Raw genomic sequence first — 21,379 nt, 5'->3', positions numbered from 1 at the left:
ATGTCCACATAGACAGGCACACCTGTCAGTTCCATAGCCACTGTGGCCTAGTAAACACATAATACAGATTCATTTAATTAGAAAAAAACCACTTACCAAGTACTCCCAGAAGGGTCACTATCCCCGAAAGCACTGAATGAACCATCCTCCCTCTGATAGAGAAGTTCCCTCTGATAACCTAAAGACAGAAAAATCCATGTATAAGTCAATGCATTTGCTATGTATGGCAGCCACTGGCAGAGAGGGGAAATGAGGAGTGGTGTCAATCACCCTTCTGGTCACCAAAGAGCAAGCAAAGTCAAGGTCGAGCTTCATTCCCTTCTATAGTCACCATAAGGATCTCAATGCTTGCCCATCTAAATTGTTTGCTGTGTCAGGAAAATGCTACCTATGGTGAAAGATCTAAAGCTTAAGGTCAAACAGAAAGTATAGGTGATTTCTGTCTCTTAGACTGGCAAGAGAGAGGGAAAAAGACAATCTAAGGCAGTGTCTTTTAAATGGCTTGGTCATGGACATCTGAGTCAAATGATAAAACCAACTGGTCTGCTTCCATACCAATTCCACACTTCAAATTTACACACACACACACACACACACACACAGTGGTTGTAATGAAGTATTGCTGTATACATAAATTAGGATTGCTTTGGAGACACCTCAGTCATACTATATATGGGGTTAAAGCTGAGATCAAGGCAGCTGGTCCAGACGAAAACAGGAGCTGCAGCATCTTCAGTGGCACAGAGGATTAATAAACAGATCCCAGACTTCCAGCTCTGCTCCCATAGAAACACAAGGGAAGAAGAGCCTGGGAGTAGAGCAGGTTTGACTCTGAGTCTCCTTTGAGCTTCCCCTTTTCATTCTAAGCCGGGCCACGCATGCTTAAAGAACCCTTGGCTGTTTGACCTCCAAGAACCACCTATCTCAGGCCTGATTTCTACTCTATTAGCAGAAAAAGATACTGATGACATAGCCATGATGTTTATTGTTAATATAATCATCTTTATCCCACTGTAGTTACCAAAATTGGAGACTTTTCTTCATGATAGATGAGCAAGCCAAAAACTTGGTTTTCTCCAAAAGTTCACCAAGAAATAAGAGCACCGCTTTCAAGTTCACTGTTTTACACATAACTCTTTGGTTTGGAAAATAATAATATAATCAGAATTATCAGACATCTCTGAAAATTAAAATATACAAGTCACGGAGCTGTTAGGATAACTCTATAAACTGCTATTTACAATGGGCTAGATAAGATGCAAACTTTCCTAGATCTTCAGTTTTCTTTGTACTAAGCATGAATGTAAAGTAGTTACAACTTATCAAACTAAGGATGAAAGTACTGCTTACAGAAACAAATAAAAAAAAGAATATCCCAGGGCTGGGGTGTAGCTTAGCTCAGTAGTATAGTGCTTTCCCAGGCTTAGGGTTCAGTTCTGAGAGGAAGACAGAAAATATTTTGACAGAGAAAAACATGTGTTTTCAACTAGACTCAGAGTCTCAGATGAAAAACAAACAGCAGGCATTGTAATTTCATATCTGAAAACAGATCATGGAGCTGATTCAACAGATACAGGCACTTACTGCCAAGCCTGAGGACATGAGTTCAATTCCCAATACCCACATCCGGAAGATGATAACCAATCCCCAAAAGTCATCCTCTGAATTACACACACACATATAAACCCACACCTAGACAACCACATACATAAAATAAAAATAAATTTAATTTAAAAAAGTAAATATCCGAGGAAGAAATAAGAGGTTTAACCCTTCAATTACCAAACAGGCTCAGGATTTCCTGTCCTTGTCAGAAACAGTTTCATTTGACAGTTCTACTTTCTTTTCTTGACAGCAAAATGTGTTGGTTTTCTTTTCATTGTTTCAGCTTTTTAAGTTACAGTTATCCTACTCAGCAACTCCAACTCTGCCTCTACCAGCAGCCGTTAGGCCACAAAAGCCAAAGCCTGTTCCCTCAGCTACCAACTCTTTTAAAGCTACTAAGAAAACTTACTTAAATCTCTGTCCCAATAAAGGACTCAAGATTCAAAGGTTGAGGTAGAATCCTGCTTCCCAGAGAGGCTGAATAGCAAGCAACTCACCTCTTTATGTCTTCCAAGAAGTTTTCATGCGTACTTATAAACCCTTATAAACCCTTCTCCACCTGGCTCCTCCCTACAACATCCTGTCTGCTGGTTGCTGACCCCGCCTCCTGACCACAGGTGAATTTTATTTAATCAAGCACATCTTTGCATCATTAAACAAATGTTCCAGAGCATAAACAAAAGTAACACACCTTAAAATGACATTCTACAACAAAAGTTTTTTCATACAATGATGTAGCTGGGCCACCAAGACTTAAGTAAGACAATAAGCTGTTCCCAAGTGACAGTTAAATAATCATTATTCACATGAAAACAACATTAATGTCTTAAAAAATAAAAACTACATTATATTTACAAGACTGATAAGATAGTCTGTAAAGTGAGACTCTGATGTCACAATGAAGGGTGATGTCAAGAAACATTTACCCTCTGTTTCAGATGGAGTCTGTGGGCAATCCAGAAAGACAGGTCCCACCCCACTTCCTGGCTGGTAAGAACATGCCAACAAGGCTAGGTAGAATGGTTAGTGTCTATAGATAACCACTGCACTGTGGAAGTACTGCAGAACTCTCCTAGCCCTGATCTCCACATTGGAAGGATGAATTTAAAAGTCCAAGAAGTTGATAGTGATCATTCATTCACCCACTCAGGACTCACTGTGGTGCCTGTATGGTCATACAGTGAGTAGAGGATTAGACACACCATTGAAGCATTAATACAGATGGTGCTTGGGATTATTTTAAATCATGTTAAATGAAGAATATAAAATAGAGTAATACAAATGAACGATACAGTCTTAGGAGACAGCTGAGACCAGCACCCGGGGTCTTGATAGAGTTCCTATTCTCTGCCAGCTAAAGAATTAAATGGTAGAAAAAAATCTGAAGCGCGACAGGTAGCAAGAAAGAAATCTCAAACACCTCAGATAAAATCAAAAGTCAAAGAAGGACTTTACTGGGGTACAGGAACACACATGCAACAGGCACTCAGAGAAAAAGACCCTCTGCAGAGGAGGAGCTGGAAACTCCAGTCTTAACCCAAAGGCTAGAGGTCAAAGCTCCTCACTTAGGGTTGGTCAGTTTGCAGACAGACAGGATGCTTGATTGGCACAGAGGTGTTGTGTGGCATGTCCAGAGCAGCCCCTGCTGGTGGGAGACAAAAACCTACAAAGCCTTTGAGATTTTTTGTTTTGTTTCTCCCCCACCCCCTTTGGTTTTTTGAGACAGGAGTTTCTCTTTGTAGCTTTGGAGCCTGTCCTGGAACTAACTCTGTAGACAAACTCACAGAGATCCACCTGCCTCTGCCTCCTGAGTCTGGAATTAAAGGCATGTGCCACCAGACAAGGTCTTTGTTTTAAGATGCTAGGCTTTGTCTTGAATCCGGAGGGTAGGTAGAAGCTCAACATCTTGGAAATTTGGCACCTTTATTACCTAGCCTTGGCGCCTCTCCTATCAGTCTGCTTAACAGGGAGTCCCTAGCTCCTGGTCTGACAATACCGTGTAAGTACTTTTATTATTTCATCTTATAGGTGGGAACCTGAGATTCTGATAGGCTAAGGAAACAGACCCAAGTGCCCATGGCTAGTGTCATAACCACTACACTCATGTTTCCCCCCCCCCCCCCCCGCCCCAATACCAATAAAGGTTAACATATGAAGGACTATTTGGTACTTGGAGACCTAAGCTTTCTCTCCCTTTGGTTGATATACACTTCTAGTAACCAATAAGCATCAGGAAAGATCCCCAGAAGGCTACTTGGAACCTTGTTTCCAGGATGGGGCTCAAACCCAGGGTCCTGATCATGCTAGGCAAAAAACAAACCATGAGCTTCATCTCCAGTTGGCTTTGAAAACCTGGTTTGGCAACAACCCAGCCAGTGTTGTCTTTGGAAAAGAGCAAGGACTGGGGCTTGAGCTGTCATAACCCTAAGCAAAGTGTCACAGGGACAAGCCAAGTCACCTCCAAGGGATGAATAGTTCTTTAAGTGGTTCAAGTCATTCAAATAGAATTTAAAGGACTGGAGCAATGGCCCCACAGTTAAGAGCACTTGCTGCTCTTGCAGAGGACCCAGATTTGGTTCCCAGTACCCACTTGGTAGGTTACTACCATCTGTAACCTCAGGCCCAGGGGATCTGACATCTTCTGGCCTCTGCAGACACCAGGCATACATGTGGTGCACAGACATACATGCATAAAAAACACTCATATGCATATAATAAAAATTAAAAGTTTAAGAGTTCAAAATATTTGATCAGCAAAAATTACAGTTCATAAAACATACATAAACATGAAATTATCATATGATACTGTATGAGCTATTTTACTTTATTAAAATATAACAATGAATACATATCAAATTATAAAACCAATCTAATCTGTATGTACTTTCTAGTTGAAACCAAACTAATAAAGCTCAGTACAAACTGAAATATCTGTTCCCAGAAAGTACAGAGTTAAGTTTCAACACTCCTCTACAGTTTTTACTCATCTCCTTACTATTAAGCCATGATTTAACACAGACAGTACTTGGTACCCCTTCTTAAACATAATTATAATAGAATTTTCAAAAATAATCATTCCTGCATATATATATTTAAAATATAAATGATCTACAAACATACATAAAAAGAATATTTGGGGGGATTGGTTTGATTTGGTTTTCAAGATAGGGTTTCTCTGTGTAGCTTTGGAGCCTGTTCTGGAACATGCTCTGTAGACCAGGCTGGCCTTGAACTCATAGAGATCCACCTGCCTCTGCCTCCAGAGTACTGGGATTAAAGGTGTGAGCCACTACCTCCCAGCTGAAAAAAAAAATAGCATTTTAAAATCAACATCTCTATATAAAAAAGTAGCAAGTGCTAGACCTCTCATGACTTCCTTGGGGGCCTTTATCAGATCCTGGGTTGGAGACCCAGCCAGAATGTCAGCATCCTATGTGCTCCTAATGGAGGGAAAACATACCTATCCCCTCCTCACATGAGAACTCAGGCTGCACTCAGCTAGATCCCAAACTCTAGTGTCCCTTGCCTTTTCTTTGTGTGACCCTTGGTTCCCACTTGGTCCTACCTGGATTGACACTGCTCACACTGGTGTACTCTCACTCAGCCAAGGTTAACTTTGCTATGAGAGCTGGTCGCCACAACTGAGCAGTTGTCATAGCTCAGAGTCAGATCTTCCATTTTCAGAGCTGCAACCATCTACTCTGTGCACACAATTCTAACCTGAAACTAACCTGAGTTACATAAAACTCTGCCTCAAGAAAAAATAGCAAATAAATGGCCACAAATGAGCATTCCTTCCTTGTCAGTTCTTTTTTTTGTTTGTTTGTTTTTTGTTTTTTGTTTGTTTGTTTCTGTTTTTCAAGACAAGGTTTCTCATCCTTGTCAGTTCTGAAAGAGTTTGAAATTAGCAGCAGTTAAGGAACAGTGGCTTCAGGAAGACAAGAGGAAACTCCCAATGCCTGACCTTCAGCACATCAATACCATCTAGTGCCACAAATCACATACAGACACCACTCCCATCTGTTCTGAAACATGACCTAGAGAAACCCTGACCTATAAAACACAAATATTTTTTAACAAAAGTATACATCTAATGCTTACCTTGCCTCATAAATGAAAGGGCTTTTTCTTTTAAATTATCTGTCAGCTGTTTCTGTTTAGTCAGATAATCCAAAATATAAATATTTGGAGCAAAATTTATCATGTTCTGTTCACCACAACCGTAAGGCATTCGGATCAGTGAGGCCAAACCATTTATGGAAGGACCAAGAATATCTCCTGAAAGCACAAAACATTCAGTTCAGTGGGTAATGCTCACTCACTCTTACCTGCTGGCATAGGTGTCTCAGCTCTCAGTACAGACATCTACCATAAAAGCAAGTGGGGAGAGAAGACACAACCAAGCAAGAGCAATACTCGTAGATTATGTAGTAAGGCAGGCTGCTTCTGCCTAAATAATGATAGGGTATAAACTAAGTGTTCCTCTAAATCAAAATGACAGGGATTGACATTTAATTCTGAAGAACACTTGGGTACACTGGAAAAACTATGTTTAATTTAAAAGCATTTTAGGCTAAGGCAACTAGAAGTAAGTAACGTTCCTACTGTAAAGGTTGTCCAGAAAAGTGTTCTAGTCAAGGATTCTCGAGTCTTGCTCACCAGACTCCTGGTGAGAAGTTCTCAAACTATTTTTGTCCTGACCATAGACTAAAAAAAAATATAATTTAGTAGGTTTAGAGAAAAACCCAAATATTTGTGTTTTAAAACATTTTATGTAAGGTTAGGATCCTCAGCAGTAGTCAAGAGTCACAGAGTCTAGGAGCTCTGCTGTATAAGACACTCTTCCCTCTAGCCACAGAGCTTGTGGCTTTGCTATTCAGTGTATCTGTACCCCAGAAGCACCACCATCACCTCAGAAATACAAAGAATCAAGCCAGGCATAGTGACACATGCCTAGAATCCCAGCAAAGAAGCTGAGATGCATGAATCTGGATGTCAAAGCTAGCCTGAGCTACATACCAAGACTTTATCTCATAAAACAAAGCCAGTGATATAGTTCAGGAGTAAAGTACTTGTCTGGCATGCATGAGCCCAGTATTTCATCTTGGGAAAAAGGAAAGAAGTTTAAGTGAGAGGGGGAGAAGTTTAAGTGAGAGGGGGAGGAGGAAGGAAGGAGGGAACAGGTAGCAAGTTCACATCCACCCCAGACATACTAAACCAGGATTTTTTTTTCCCAAGAAAGACCTCCATGTGCATGCTGTGTTTTGAAAAGCACTGATCTGAGTAATAGCAGTTAACACCAACTAAAACCTTTCACAATCTCTTCCCACGAGGGCTTAGTAAGACAATATAAATAGATGAAAATTATATTAGCACATGTAAATCAGCCAGGGCATGGTGACACACACTACTCTTACCAATTGCTGTGATCTGAACTCTTTCACTGCCATTGACTGTATCTGGAGGGAATGAGAAATTCAAAATTTTCTGGATAGTTTGTACTTTGTTGTCGGTCAGATCCAGGAAGATAGACTGTGAATATGACTTCTCTATTCCTTCAGCCTGAGGGGAAAGGAACACAGCGTGGTGTCTGCTTATCTGTTAATGGAGAACTGTGTGCAAAGAGGAAGACAAACACCTAACCTGCTGTGGATGCAGCTACTCAAGTATGTACACACCTACCTACCTACCCTTTGTTGATTTTGACTTCAAATGAGTTAAGCATGTACTTTCTAGTTAAATTGTGAAAGCATTTCATGGGACTGGAATGGAATGGAAATGACAAGGGGAAAATGTGACAAAGAAAACACTGAGGAGTGGATTCATCTGTTGTTATCCAAACAGAGGCACTAAATAACCTTAACCGAAATCACATTTAACTAGACAGAGATCGAAATTCAAGGTAATTCTTCCCCAGAACATGAGTGGCCATATATGCTGGGCTGTGCTTTTATGCACAATGTCCTCACAAAACAATAGTCTACAAAATCTACTTTTGAGGCGTTCCAAAATTCCCACTCTACCTTATCAACCTGACCATGATCCAACAGGATACCAATACAACAAGGTTTGTGGATATAAATAACTACTTAAAAATCCTTGACTGTCCTAATAATAGTCATGCTTCTATTCAAATTTAAAGAGGAAAATAGCAATATTCTCACAGCATGTGTGTGTTACATTTTTACCAACAGAAGAGAAAACAACTAGGTATTACCATGAGGGTGGAGGAGAGGACATTTTAGGATTACTAACAGATTTGACCACAAACACCATCTCCCATTTGCTCTTCAATCCCATGTTGTTTTTCCACTGTATCCATCTAAACCCCAAACATTTACCTTTACTAAAATCTTCTGGGTAATCGAATCAGAAGCAGTGGGTGAGGCAGCCTTCACTGTGATAGGAATTTCTCCCAGCTGTGTTGGCTTGATAGGAAAAAGAAGAGTAATGCCATCCTCACTGGGAACCAGCACAGTCTGCTGGTACATGGTGTCATTGGTGTCATTTGAAGACATTATAACATCAAAGTTGTCACTTTCCTCAATGAGCACTATAACCTGGGAGGGAAAATATAAAACCCCAAAGTTCCGTACAAAAAAATCCTTCCCTGCATTGTTTCTATTGCTATTTTAAGTGCTGTTACAAGTATGAGACTCAAAACTGGAGAAAAATGAGACCAAGATTAGGCGAAGAAGAAGGAAAAACAGAAAGGAAATAAGAGAAAACTAGATTTATTATATGCATTCCCCTTCTACCTCAAGATACATCTGGGGAAAAGCATTCTTTGGTTTCATTTCTAGTCCTTTCACTAACTTGTTACACAAGCCCCTGGAGTGGTAGAACTATCTACAAAAAGGCCATTCCAAATATTTGTTTCACCACCTCTTGATTTAACTGTGCCATCCTAGGACCCACTAGGGAAGCATGAGACAAATAAGTTGAAATATTGTTTTAGCTACTGAGAGTCTCTGCAAAAAATTATTCAATGAAAAGTGTGGTTAATACATAAATTCTAATATATATATATATTAGAATTTATGTACACACACACACACACACACACAAGGTTTCTCTATGTAGCCTTGGTTGTCCTGGAACTCATTCTGTAGACCAGGCTGGCCTGGAACACAGAGATCTGCCTGCCTCTGCCCCACATGTGCCGGGATTAAAGGTGTATGCTACCAACACCAGCTCTAAAGCATATCTAATTTGTAAACTTTTCTTTCTTAAAATGACAAAACTTCCTATTCTCCTTAAATAGTATTCTTCCAGGCTTTTGTTTTGTTTTATTTTTGAGACAGGGTCTTACTGTGTAGTTCTGGCTGATCTGAAACTTGTTATGTAGATCAGGCTAGCTTTGAATTCACAGAGATATGCCTGCCTCTGTGGCTGCCTCCAAGTGCTGGGATTAAAGGTATACACCACTAAGTCCAGAGGTGTGAGAGTTTAGAGTCTTACTTTGTAAACCTAGCTGGCCTGGAACTCATTATGTAAACCAGGCTAGCCTCAAACTTGCAGCAATCCTTCTGACTCTGACTCTAAAATGTTAGGATTATAGGTGGTTCCTACCACAACCAGCATGGGCCTTGCACTTTACAAAGTATTTTCCAATTTATTTTCTCATTTTCTCAATTGTCAAATGTGTTCACATAATGATTATGATTCTCATAAAGTAGATAAGGAAACTCTAATCACGTTATTATTAAATTATCTGCCAATGACCGACTGACTGGATATTAGGCTTTCTCTCTCAGTCTTCTTATTATACTATAACATTCTGACCACATTAAAAAACACTATGGTGGCATGCCATGCTCAGTAGCAGTAAGACCATGATACAAACCTGGTACATGAGATAGCTTGTTGGAGTCCACGCCTTATGGTGGGATGCTATGCTCATTGTTAATGAATGGGAGAGGGGCTTGGCCCTGCCCCAACCTATTGTGTCAGACTTTGTTGACTCTTTATGGGAGCCCTTACCTGTGAGGAGAGGTGAACAGGGTGGGAGGCGGGGGCAGCAAGAGGAGGGGTGGGAAGGAGAACTGTGTTTGGAATGTAAAATAAAATTTAAAACAATAAAATATTATTCTTAAAAAGCACAGTTAGAAAACAAAAAGCTGGAGCTGAGAGAATAGCTCAGTGGTAGACCTGTGCTTATTCAATCTGCAACACGAAAAAAAATAATAAGTAAACATTTTGATTTACTATGCAGATGTGCATACTTAAAGATAGTATAGCATTTCAGACAATAAAGTTAACAGCACATGCCTAATTACTCCAGGGCAAAAAACCAAACCATTTGGCTAAGGCAACTATAAGTGCAGCACAAACAGTAGGTAAGTCCTAAGCAGTAGGTAAGTTCCAGTAAACTGCCTAAGGAGACACAGCAACATGACTCACTAAATAAATCCCTGAAAACATAATACCCTGAATATCTATGGAGACGACAAACATAACAGAGTAGATGAAATTTCTCAGGAAAGGGATCCTGGCTGCCACCTGTCTCAGAGAGAATAAATTCTTACCAACTGCAGCAGCTACAAAATGGTAATGAGAAAACACATTCTAAATACAGAAGACCAGGAGGAAATGCAGGGAAGTGGGAGAGAGAAAGGCATATCTCCAAGACCAAAAGGAAGTTCCCAGGCTCAATGGGAGGATCTATACTGGAAAACTAAGAGAACGTGCAAAGATCCTAATGATATACCCAAACATTAATAAGCAGATGAAATCACTAACATATTTTCAATCGCCCAGCAAAGTACAAAATGCTTGGAGGAGTGCCAAGTATGTGATAGCTCCCTATGAGTCACTGGTCAGGGAGGTCCCAGAAAATACAGGTTATTGCCATTGTCTTGGTAAGATCCTGTTGATGAAAATACCACACACTTCAGTTATCCTACAAAGAAAATCATGCTACAACTGAGCCAGAAGCTTCCTCCTTGTTGGCTTCATAATGCCAAAAGCTGCTAAGTAGGTAACTTAGGGAGAAAAATTATCAATGACAATACTGTGGTGGTTTGAAAGAAAATGACCCCCATAGACTTGTTGGAGGAAGTGTGTCACTGTGCTGGTGGGCTTTGAGGTCTCATATGTTCAAGCTACACCCTGTGAGGCTTGCAGTCTCCTTCTACTGCATGCAGATCAAGATGTAGAAGAACTCTCAACTTCTCCTCCAGCACCATGTCTGCCTACATGCTACCAGGTTTCCCCCCATGACGGTAATGAACTAAACCTCTGAAACTGTAAGCCAGTGCTAATTAAATGTTTTCCTTTGTAAGAGCTGCCCTAACTAAAATAATTACCCATACATGGATCTTGCATGCTAAAATACCAATCTGTCAGGCAAGATATGCCCATTGTTTGGTGCAGTAGTGAGACGACAGCTGTGCTTGTAACCAACTGCCTTCTGATTATTCCTAAGGCCTACTATGTCTGTGTTTATACCCATAGAATAGTGCTGAACAGAAGTTAATGCCAAGACTTGGCCAACAACACTCAGTTATGACTAGGGAAGGTCCTTACAGGGTTCATCCCATCCTTGAGGAAGTTCTAATAACTGTGGAGGGAGAGTATAGTGACCAGAGAGCTGCCTATTCTTTGGTGAACAGCTCCACACACATGCTCATGTGGGTGGCCCTTGTTAAAAGTAAATGAGCCACAATACAAAAACAAAAGAAAAAGACATGCAAGTTGGAAGTGAACCTACTGTGAGGAGAGGGAGGAGGGTAAGAGAGGTTGAAGTGAATGTGACCAAAATGTGTCATATACAGGTGTGAAGTCGTCAAAGAATAAATTTTTCTAAAAATGTAAATTACCAAGTTAAAAGGATAAAACCAATAAAAACACAAGCCAAAAAAAAAAAGTTAAGATGTTTAAAAAAAAAAAATGCTCAGAAACTGTGATGCTCAAGTACCATGCAACCAATTGATCCTCAATCTTCCATTTTGTCTCAAAGTATAAATAATCAACAAAATCTTGGACACATTACCTTAGTGGTGTCTTTCAAATAATTGAATATGGTCACTTCCAAAGCAAATTCTTCACCTCTGATAACAGAGTAGGGAAGATTCAAGTAAATAAAAAATGGTTGGAAGGCTTGCAGCTAGAAAGAACACAGTGAATACCTGTTTTAATTCAGACACAAATGCTTCACATTACATACAATTAAGAGTACTATCCATAGAACCTGTATAGCCTATACCATCTAGAGGTATTCCTCTTGCCTATCAACAAACACCAATTAACAACTTACACTAAATAAAGACTTGACTGTTACTTAGCATAGTAATCACTATACTGCATTAAGGACCCAGTAAAGACCAAATACTCCATAAATTACTCCTGCAATCACTATACCTCTATAAGGGTGTTATGTTCCATTTTTATTAAGAAATCTCTAAGACTACTACAGGTTCATAGTACCTACAATTGAAGGTGCCAGAGACATATCCCATTTTCTCTGATACCAAAACAAGTTGCATCCCTGTCATCTAGTCTATATTGACTCCATAATTTGCTTCAAAAGTTAACTCTCCAGTCAAACAGTCCCTGCTTGAGACTCACATGGGAAAATCTCAATGTGGCCCACCCAGTAATGTTCTCCTTACTGTGTTCTCACATGTACACAGACACACCTATCTCCATCTTGGTGACCCAACACTGAAACTGTTACCAAGACCTACAGGAGAGGCCAAGCTCCCCTCCCCTAGCTAAAATTGAACCTGGTTACTTTAAGCCAGTGATCTCAACAAGAGAAGTAAGTCCCTCTAGTAGGTATGTCCAACCCATGCCCTTGTGGGCCACATACAGACAAAGCCAACATGAATGTGGGCCAATACAAAATTAAACATAGAAGGTTTTTTTTTGAGTGTTTATTTTTTGAAATTGTATTGCATATTTCTTAATTGTGAACTTTGTAGATGACAAAACCATATCACAAATGTCAAAAGGGTGAACATACTGCCAGACTTAGGTGGACATTTGTACATTGAACATTCTAGATTGTCACAGTGATTGAAGGGCACTAGTGGCACTTTATGGAATGAAGATCTACAATACATACTTAGGATTGTCCCAAACAATGAACTACTGTCCTGTATTCCTCATAATTTTTTATGTATCTATTATTAGCATGTGGGTTGTTATCTGGAACATAGAAATGTAACTTGTTTCTTGGTGCATTTGACTCTACAGATCATATTATTGAAGATGCCATGTAAGTAACTATATAGATAATATTTGCTTAGATATTCATGTAAATAAACCATCTGTTTAAGGCACCCTCATAATTCCATAAACCAACCCAAAGCACTTTGATTTCTACAGCTTTCACTTAGGAATGGTAAGGAAACAGTACAAAATATCTGATATAGAAGCTTTCTGATATAATAGGAGTGATACCTATTGGGCTAAGGCCATTCATGGCCCTCATATTCCTAAGCACAGACATGAAGGACTGCCTGCTCAGAGACACTTTGAGAAGTTGTGCTCATCTTTAAAGTAATCTGGCCATGTGGAGTTATTATATAAGGTCAATAATAAAAATTTTTAACCAAATAGGGGCTGGGAAAATATATCAGAGGCTAAGAACACCTGCTGCTCTTATGGAGGACCCAGATTTGATTACCAGCACTCAAGTCAATTCAAGTGCAATTCCAGTTCCAGAAAATCAACACCATTTTCTAGCTTCCTTGGGCACCAGACACACACATAGTACACATACATAGATGTAGGCAAAACACTCATATGTATAAGATTTTAAAGTGTTACACTTGATCTTAGCTAAAAGGCCTGTTTCTATTATTACAAGCTTAAAAATAAGTTACCATACAAATTATATCTGGTTGTCTGTTTCCAGCAACAAATAAGTAAGGAAATCCTACCTATGGAGGGATTCATTTCATAGGTAGTATTGCCTATCAACAAAGTCATACATAATATATTAATGTTTGAGTTATCTGTAGTTGATCATAAAGTGGAACTTTATCTTATGAAGGTAGTAGCAAATAATCAGTAAGGAGATAAACAAAAATTAATTCAACATTGGAATTTTGAAAAATAATACATATGACAGTAATCACTTGAGTCGGATAATTAAGAAGGAATGTCTGAAAATAAGTGACAGGTAAAATAAGGCTTGCAATGTTAAAAAGAAAAACAAATCTTGACACTTAAAATTTAATACAAAAAAAATTCTATAAAATATGTGCTTATATAAATTTGAATTTTAGATACATTTTTGATTACTAAATTATAGATATTAGTAGTATGTGATGAATTTACCTTAACTTATTCTTCAGAAAATATGCACCATTGACAGAACATTCATTTTACCCTATTGTTTCCTTCTGTGTATGAAAAGTTTGAATATTGACTACAGCCTACATTAAAGGTAGAGAATGTGGGACCACTAAAACTGGGTACTGCTTGTACACATCATGCTCGATGTGTTGACTTTATAAGCAGGCATTACTACAACATGCTAGAAGACCTCATTTTCAAAAGAACAAACACCAACAATGTTTACATTTTCTGATTTTACTAAAAGACTTCTGCCTAAAAAACTGAAATAAAAACCTAGAATATAAAAAAAAGTTAAGTAATAATATGTTTAACCTGATGACCAAATCTATCAATTTAATGTAACTCAGATTCAAAAATTTAACATAGGACCAGCAAGATAGCTCAGTGGGAAATGGCACTTGCTAGACTAGACAAGTCTGGCAACCTGAGTTCAGTCCCATTCACAGAATTTACATAAGATTAATGGAGAAAATTGACTCCACACAATAATAATAATAATAATAGAGCTGGAGAGATGGCTCAGCAGTTAAAAGCACTACAGTGTTATGTGCTATCCCAGAGGACCCAGGATTAATTTCCATTGCAGCTCACACCTGTATGAGGGAATTCAACACCCTCATACAGATGTATATGCAGACAAAACACCAATGTACATAAAATAAAAATAAACAAAATTACAGATAATATTTTCATTTCATATGAAAGCAGAAATGGAAAGGCACAGTAAACTGTGATAAATAAAACAATAGTCAAGATGGTAACACAGATGAAAGCAGAAATGTAAAGGCACAATAAACTGTGATAAATAAAACAATGGATAGTCAATCTTTTTCTGAGCCTCATTTCTGAGCTTCTGTAACTACCTCTGCTGGAGCAGTTGTTAGCCCAAGACCAAAATCTTCGGAGATCACAAAAGCAGAGGCCACCCAAGAAGTGATGGAATCAGGTACAGTGACTTCAAAGTCTTGATAAACCTTGGACCTGAAGTCAAGACAAATGCAGAAATTACAAAACCAAGATTTCACATAATTACCAAATAAGTCAACATAACTAATAATTTTGTAAGAATTTTAATTTTCATATTATATCATTTACATAACTAGTTTAGAATCACATAGCATTTCAATTTTTCAAGAATACTTTATAGCATCATACTTTGCTTGCTCCAACAAAATCTTTCTACAAACTTCATACCTTCACAATTGATTACTATATTTTCACAAACTTTTATTTAAACATGTGTTTTTAAGCTTTACTCCAATAATTTACAGATAACTTTGTGTTTGTTTTTGTCTGAATTCTTATCAATTCTGTTATGGGTTTTCTTCTAATAAAAACCAGGAGACGTCAAGAAGTTTAATTCACCCTTCATTCTACAAAGCCCCATCCTACCCTTGCTAATACTTTATGGCCTCGATTTGCATGTGACTCAACTAAACACTACAGATAGATTTAATCAACATCACTTTAAACCCCAAACTTACTTAGTTTATCAACACACAATATTTATACTTCAAACACATTAAAAAGTGGGCAAGTTATTACCCAAAATATACACTAAGCAAAACATAAACACATAAAGAACTTTACAAATCTTTACCCCATGTGAGAGTCTAGCCAAATCCATGTTTCTGGAAAATGTTTCCTGACATGTGTGTTGCTAACCAAAGTAAAGTCTTGAAAATCAATCCAGTTTCCTTCATTTTCCTCCGCAACCCGATCAACATACTCTGCCGTATCATCTGCAACAAACATTGATGATGGTGAGGAAGGAAAAGGCACTGGAAAGAAAGTATTGCAAGCTTGGCTCCAAGAACCCTCAACCTAACAACAGAATGGAGTGTAGACTTTATCATCTTCAACTCTCATTTTCTGAAGAAGCTTGAGCAGCAGACAAGTCACATGATTTACCAAAACCACATGGACAGTGACCTCAAAACTAAAAATATTTTCCATATACTCTGTTTTAATGATTATTAACTGAAAATTTAAGAGTTCAATTGCATATTTTTAATTTAAATTATTAAAATATATGACTTTTTAAACCCACCTGACTTTTATACTTTCCTTCGTTGAAAGATCCTTGGTTAGCCTAAGACACTATAGTCAGTTCATTTGTTGGATTTTACAATTAAAAACAAATGTATGTGGCTATACAGACTCTGGGTCATTTATCTCCTTTTTTCGATTTTCTGTAAGTCTAAAATTATTTCAAAATATGAGCTGAGCATGGTAGTGCACACCTTTAATGCCAGCACTCAGGAGTTAGAGACAGGAGGATCTCTACATAGTAATTTTCAGGACCATGTCTCAAAAAATTTTTTAATTTAAAATATAATGTAAAGAAAATTACACCATGGTGTGGTAGGTACCAAGGCTATAAATAAAGGTTACTACAATGAAATCCTCTTATAGTCCATAGAGAAGATAGAAACATCGAAGTAAAACATGAAAGGATGATAATATATAAGGTCTACTAACAAAAAATAGTTAACTTTACAAGGAATCTGAATGGTGAAAGGAATCTCAGTAGAAATTACTCTTTCTGCAGTAAGTTGTCTACATGACATTTCCTTTAAGTCTTGAGATAAAAGGCAGCACATAAAGAAGAAAAAGCTAAGCCAAGTACAAAACAGTCTCCAGAACACCCAGTGAGATCTTGGTAAAAATGGCATCAGTGAGAAGAGAAGGAATGGTTGGGCTCAGATTTTGAGTATATAAGTCATATTAAAGGCTTTGGGTTACATTTTGTAAATAATGATCACTGGAGGTCTAAAATTTAAGAAATATATAAGGTAACCCTGTTTTGCTAAGTCAGCTCTCGCATCAGTATGAAAAATGGTGCTGTGGAAAACAATGTCAGGAGGCAATGGACAAGAGAGTCAGGATGACAGCTGAAAGCCAGGCGGGGATGAAAGAGGGTAAGAGATGGCCTGCATGTTCTCTCTCCTCTCTCTCTCTCTCTCTCTCTCTCCCTCTCTCTCTCTCTCTCTCTTTTTTTTTTTTTAGATGTTAGCTTTGAATCTTCAGATGTTTCATTTGGAATGCCCACAGAGGTCAGCAACTTAGTAAAAGGGCACAGGTAGCACTTTCAAAGGAAGAGAGAGCAGCAATGGTATAAAGGTTTAAAGGGGAATAATGTAATAGGACAATTAAATTGTGGAGAGGTATGAGAAGGCAGGGTAGAAGAGGGTATATGTAGGTGGCTAAATAACACTAAAGACAATTCAAAAAGTCAAAAGGAAACCTACACATATCTTTAGAAACTTCCTTAAAATGCACACACAGAGAGACAGAGAGAGAATTATAACAGAGATAAAGAGATAGCTCGGCAGTTAAGAGCACTTATTGCTCTTACAGGGGACTCAAGTTTGATTCTCAGCACACACATAGGACAGCTCACAACGATTTGTACTTGGGATCCAACATCTCCAGCTTCCAAGAACACTAACACACATTTAAATGGGAATTAAAATGGGTTACCCTATAACAGAGTGACAATGCTCTAATAGACACCGTACACTAAGAAATAAAAAGTCCAGTGCCCAAACTCTTTTGGAGTTTGTTGGCCATTGAGTCTCCACAGACTCCCAAATATTATAAGCCACTGCCAGTGTACTTGGTTACCCTCCAGAGCTTGACTGATGGTAAGACCCTATTGCTGAAAACACTAATGCTCCAAAAATTTGTTCCTTTTAATTCATTCCAAAATAACAACACAGTTCGCAATACAAATTAAAATCACAGGATCATCCAATACGTCCCCAACACTAAACTAAAAGCAAAGGGAAAGCATCCATTTCAAAGATGTAGTCAGGAGCCCAGAGGACATTCCTTGTCATCCTCATACGTACTTCCAAAGTCCCAGTGCTTAGGCCATAGCAGTCAAGTCAAACCAGAAAGTACCTTACCGTTATAAGTGAAAGACCCCCACTATGCTTATTGCCTGTTTAAATTGCTCTTGCTAATTTGCCAAGGTCAAACTATGAGAAAAGTACAGGAGGGAACCAGGTGCTGCTCTCATCCAACGCCAACCAGATATCTGTGGTCTGCAGCTTGGACCAAAGCAAGGTCAACAGGACAGTGTCCAGTATGCTGAGATAGTCATAACTGAATTCTTTGTATTCTTTGTGCCCAACCCGAATAACCAACTGTCCTTGGTTAACTACAACTGCAACATTTAGATGAAACAATGAAATCCCTGTAACCATGCTTCTGCTTCTGTAAGCCTGCTTCTTGCCACCCCAACCCTATATAAACTGCCTGAGTTTTAACCTCAGCACGCTCAGTCCCCCGAAAGACTGAAGCGTCCACAGGTACTTGTGTAAACAATAAACAACCTCTTGCACTTGCATCCAGTGGTCTGGTCTCATCTCTTGGGGGCAAGGGCCTTCCCCCTGACAGGCTCCAAACTCTTGGGGTCTCTGGGGGGTCTTTCATAAGGAATATTCAGTATATGAGGTAAAACATAACCAGTTAAGCTGTAAGAATGGAAAAATACAGCCTATGACCCCAGGAAGCTAGAAGTTTAAACCTTAAATTTCAGACCCTGCCCTCAGCCAGTAAATAGGCAAAAGGTCACTTTCTTTGCTGTTTAGGACAGGACCTGTATGTGAGCTTTGTCACCCCACCCAGGACCCATGCAAATGCAAACCTATAGGAAACTGATTGGTCTATAAAGTGCGGACTTGGATGGTTTAAACTGATTGGTGTGCACCACTCGGGCTCTTAATGCTATGAGATGATTGTTTTAAGATGCGCAGGCTTTGTTGTAATCCTATAAAAGCTATCTTACTTCCACCTTCGTGGCCCTTACTCCTCTGTCCCTGCGTGGCACATGACTGTGGACCCCAGTGCAATTGGAATATAAAAGACCTCATGCTTTTACATCAAGACCGCTTCTCGTGAGTGATTTGAGGGGAGGGGCCGCCTTTCCTGAGTGGGAGCATGAAGGTCTGCACTCTGCTGGTCATTCAAAGCATGTTGTCAGGTTTTACTTACAAACACCATCAATGTTATCCTTTACAAGGTTTGCATCCGTCAACACCCAAAGACCACATTCCTAGAAAAAAAAAGTAATAAAAACTTTTAACTAAAATAAAATCAAAATTAAAGTTTTAATGTTTCTTAATCACAGAAATCCCCCACACTCCCATTTGGGGGACTTAGGTACAGGTGTGTCTGTGTGTTTCTTTCCCTCTTCACTTCTTCTCTCACACAAATATACTTTTCGAAGTCAAATATAGTAATATAAAAGGAAAAAATGTTCTTAATGACAATTTCACTAATCTAAGAGTGAAACAGCTCATTTTTCTGTTTGCTTTTAAAACCAAAAAGATATATCTCTCCACTCACATTATAGAACAGTGAACTTCAGTCATACTTCCAATAGAGGTTAATCTTCATCATGATAATTATGAAAGTATTTATAATAGTAAAAGACACTATTATCAGGGCTGAAGAGATGGCTCCAGCAGCTAAGAGCACTGCCTGGTCTTCCAGGGGTCCTGAGTTCAATTCCCAGCAATACTTGATGGCTCACAAGCATCTCTAGTGGGATCTGATTCTGATGCCCTCCTCTGGCATAACGGTGTACATGTAGATAGAGTACTCATACATAAAATAAATAAATCTTTAAAAAAAATAACTTAATTAAAGCCCTAAAAGTAAAAAAAAAAAATATATTTTTTTCAGATTATTTGGTCAACTCTCCATACCTGAAAGACAGCGAAGGAATTCATGAACATGCCTAGATAATACCCTGTGTTATAAAGTTCCAGTTCATGGACCACCTGCACAAAGATAAGACACAAGTGAATTGATTCCCATCAGTCTATCCTGCCTTCCACTCATACCTTAGAGTTAATTCACTACAGTCCCCATGCTTACTGAACTTGAAAATGGCACAAATCAAGGTACCATAAATATATATGTGATTGCTCATCACTCAATAAACCACAATTACACTTATTTAAAATTATGTTTACTCTGCTCAGTCATACAAAGTTCTTTATAAATACAGATGAGGTTCTCCTAGGGAGAACTGACATGTCACTGATTGGCATGATCAACGCGTAGGGGTCAGCATTAAAATTTAGCCATACTTTTACCTGAGACAAACAGGCTAACATGAGGAGGGTTAACACAAATTCTATAAGAAGTCTGTCACTTAAATCACAAAAGAGTGAATATAAATCATTAATATGCAGATGAATATAATTGGTAATAAAAGCATTAGAACAGCACCAGGAAAAAATTTATTTTAATGATGAGATATTTGCATGCATCACTTTAGCAATACAGTGGTTTTTAAGGACACTTCTAGTAAGCATGGATAAAACAGGCTAAAAGGATTGACAAAAATTCTTTCTCTTGTCCTCAAAAGAGTAACATGGATTCAGAATCTGACCCAGCAATTCCACCCCTAGATATATACTCAAAAGAACTAAAAGCAAAAACTCAAGGTACTTCCATGCCATTGTTCACTGCAGCAGCATTCACAAAAGCCAAAGGCCGGAAGTTCAAGTGTCAGTCAACAGAGGACTAGACAAAATGTGGCATACACATTTAATGGAATACTAAACAGCCATACAATGAAACAGCACTCTGATGGGACATGTCACAGCATAGCTTAGTCAGGAAAACATCCTGTGATGAGTGAACTAAAGCAAGCAAAAAGCCAAAGATTATGGGATTCTATTTACATAAAATATCTAGAATAGGCAAATTATAAAAGGTAAATAGAGGTTAATAGAAGCTAGACACAGGGGTTGGGGAGCGGGAATTGTTGCTTAATAATTACAGAGTCTCTGTGGGGGCAACAGAAAACTTCTGCACCCACACATGCTATTAGTAGCAATTTTGTGTGTATATTACTAGGAAGAAACCCTTGAGTATTATATGCTTTTAGGTAGTTTGATACTCCTCTCTTATATGTGTAATCATTATACACACAAATGGAGACAAAGGCAAGATTAAAAAGAATGAAGAAAGCTAGGCACTGGTGATGCACCCCTTTAATCCCAGCACTTGGAAGGCAGAGGCAGGCGGATCTCTGTGGGTTCGAGACCAGCCTGGTCTACAAGAATGAGTACAAGGACAGGCTCCAAAGCTACACAGAGAAATCCTGTCTCGAAAATAAATAAATAAATAAATAAATAAATAAATAAATAAATAAATAAATAAATATTTAAAAAAAGTATGAAGAAAACAAAGTTCATATAAGGCTTCCTAGGAGGGAGGGAGGGAGAGGGAACTGGGATCGACATGTAAAATAATAATAATAAAAAAAAAAAAAACGCTTTGACTCCAAAATTTAAGTTGAAGAACAAGTTACTGGGGAAAAGTATTTCTATTTTTGTTTCCACAGAAAATGAAAAGATGTGGATTCCTTCCAGACTAATGTGGTTTGATCACACCAGACCGCCTGAAACAGAGTACAAGCTGATCCTACATTCCAAACAGC

General features: G+C 38.5%; 1 protein-coding gene across 1 annotated transcript in view; it reads right to left on the bottom strand.

The window, feature by feature from the left end:
- Cd109 (CD109 molecule) overlaps positions 1-21,379 on the bottom strand; it is a 90,934-nt gene that overhangs the window by 16,889 nt on the left and 52,666 nt on the right. Inside the window, exons 16-24 of the mRNA XM_051178907.1 lie at positions 19,632-19,706; positions 18,916-18,976; positions 15,515-15,656; positions 14,778-14,895; positions 11,600-11,713; positions 7,947-8,165; positions 7,023-7,167; positions 5,707-5,883; positions 97-178 (exon numbers count right to left, since the gene is read on the bottom strand). Coding sequence (XP_051034864.1) covers positions 97-178; positions 5,707-5,883; positions 7,023-7,167; positions 7,947-8,165; positions 11,600-11,713; positions 14,778-14,895; positions 15,515-15,656; positions 18,916-18,976; positions 19,632-19,706 — 1,133 coding nt within the window. The remainder of the gene's footprint in view (positions 1-96; positions 179-5,706; positions 5,884-7,022; positions 7,168-7,946; positions 8,166-11,599; positions 11,714-14,777; positions 14,896-15,514; positions 15,657-18,915; positions 18,977-19,631; positions 19,707-21,379) is intronic.

Source organism: Phodopus roborovskii, unplaced genomic scaffold, assembly GCF_943737965.1.
Source record: "Phodopus roborovskii unplaced genomic scaffold, PHOROB, whole genome shotgun sequence".
Classification (NCBI taxonomy): Eukaryota; Metazoa; Chordata; class Mammalia; order Rodentia; family Cricetidae; genus Phodopus; species Phodopus roborovskii.
Note: the sequence above shows the minus strand (reverse complement) of the source record. Positions and strands in the feature narration are given on the sequence as shown.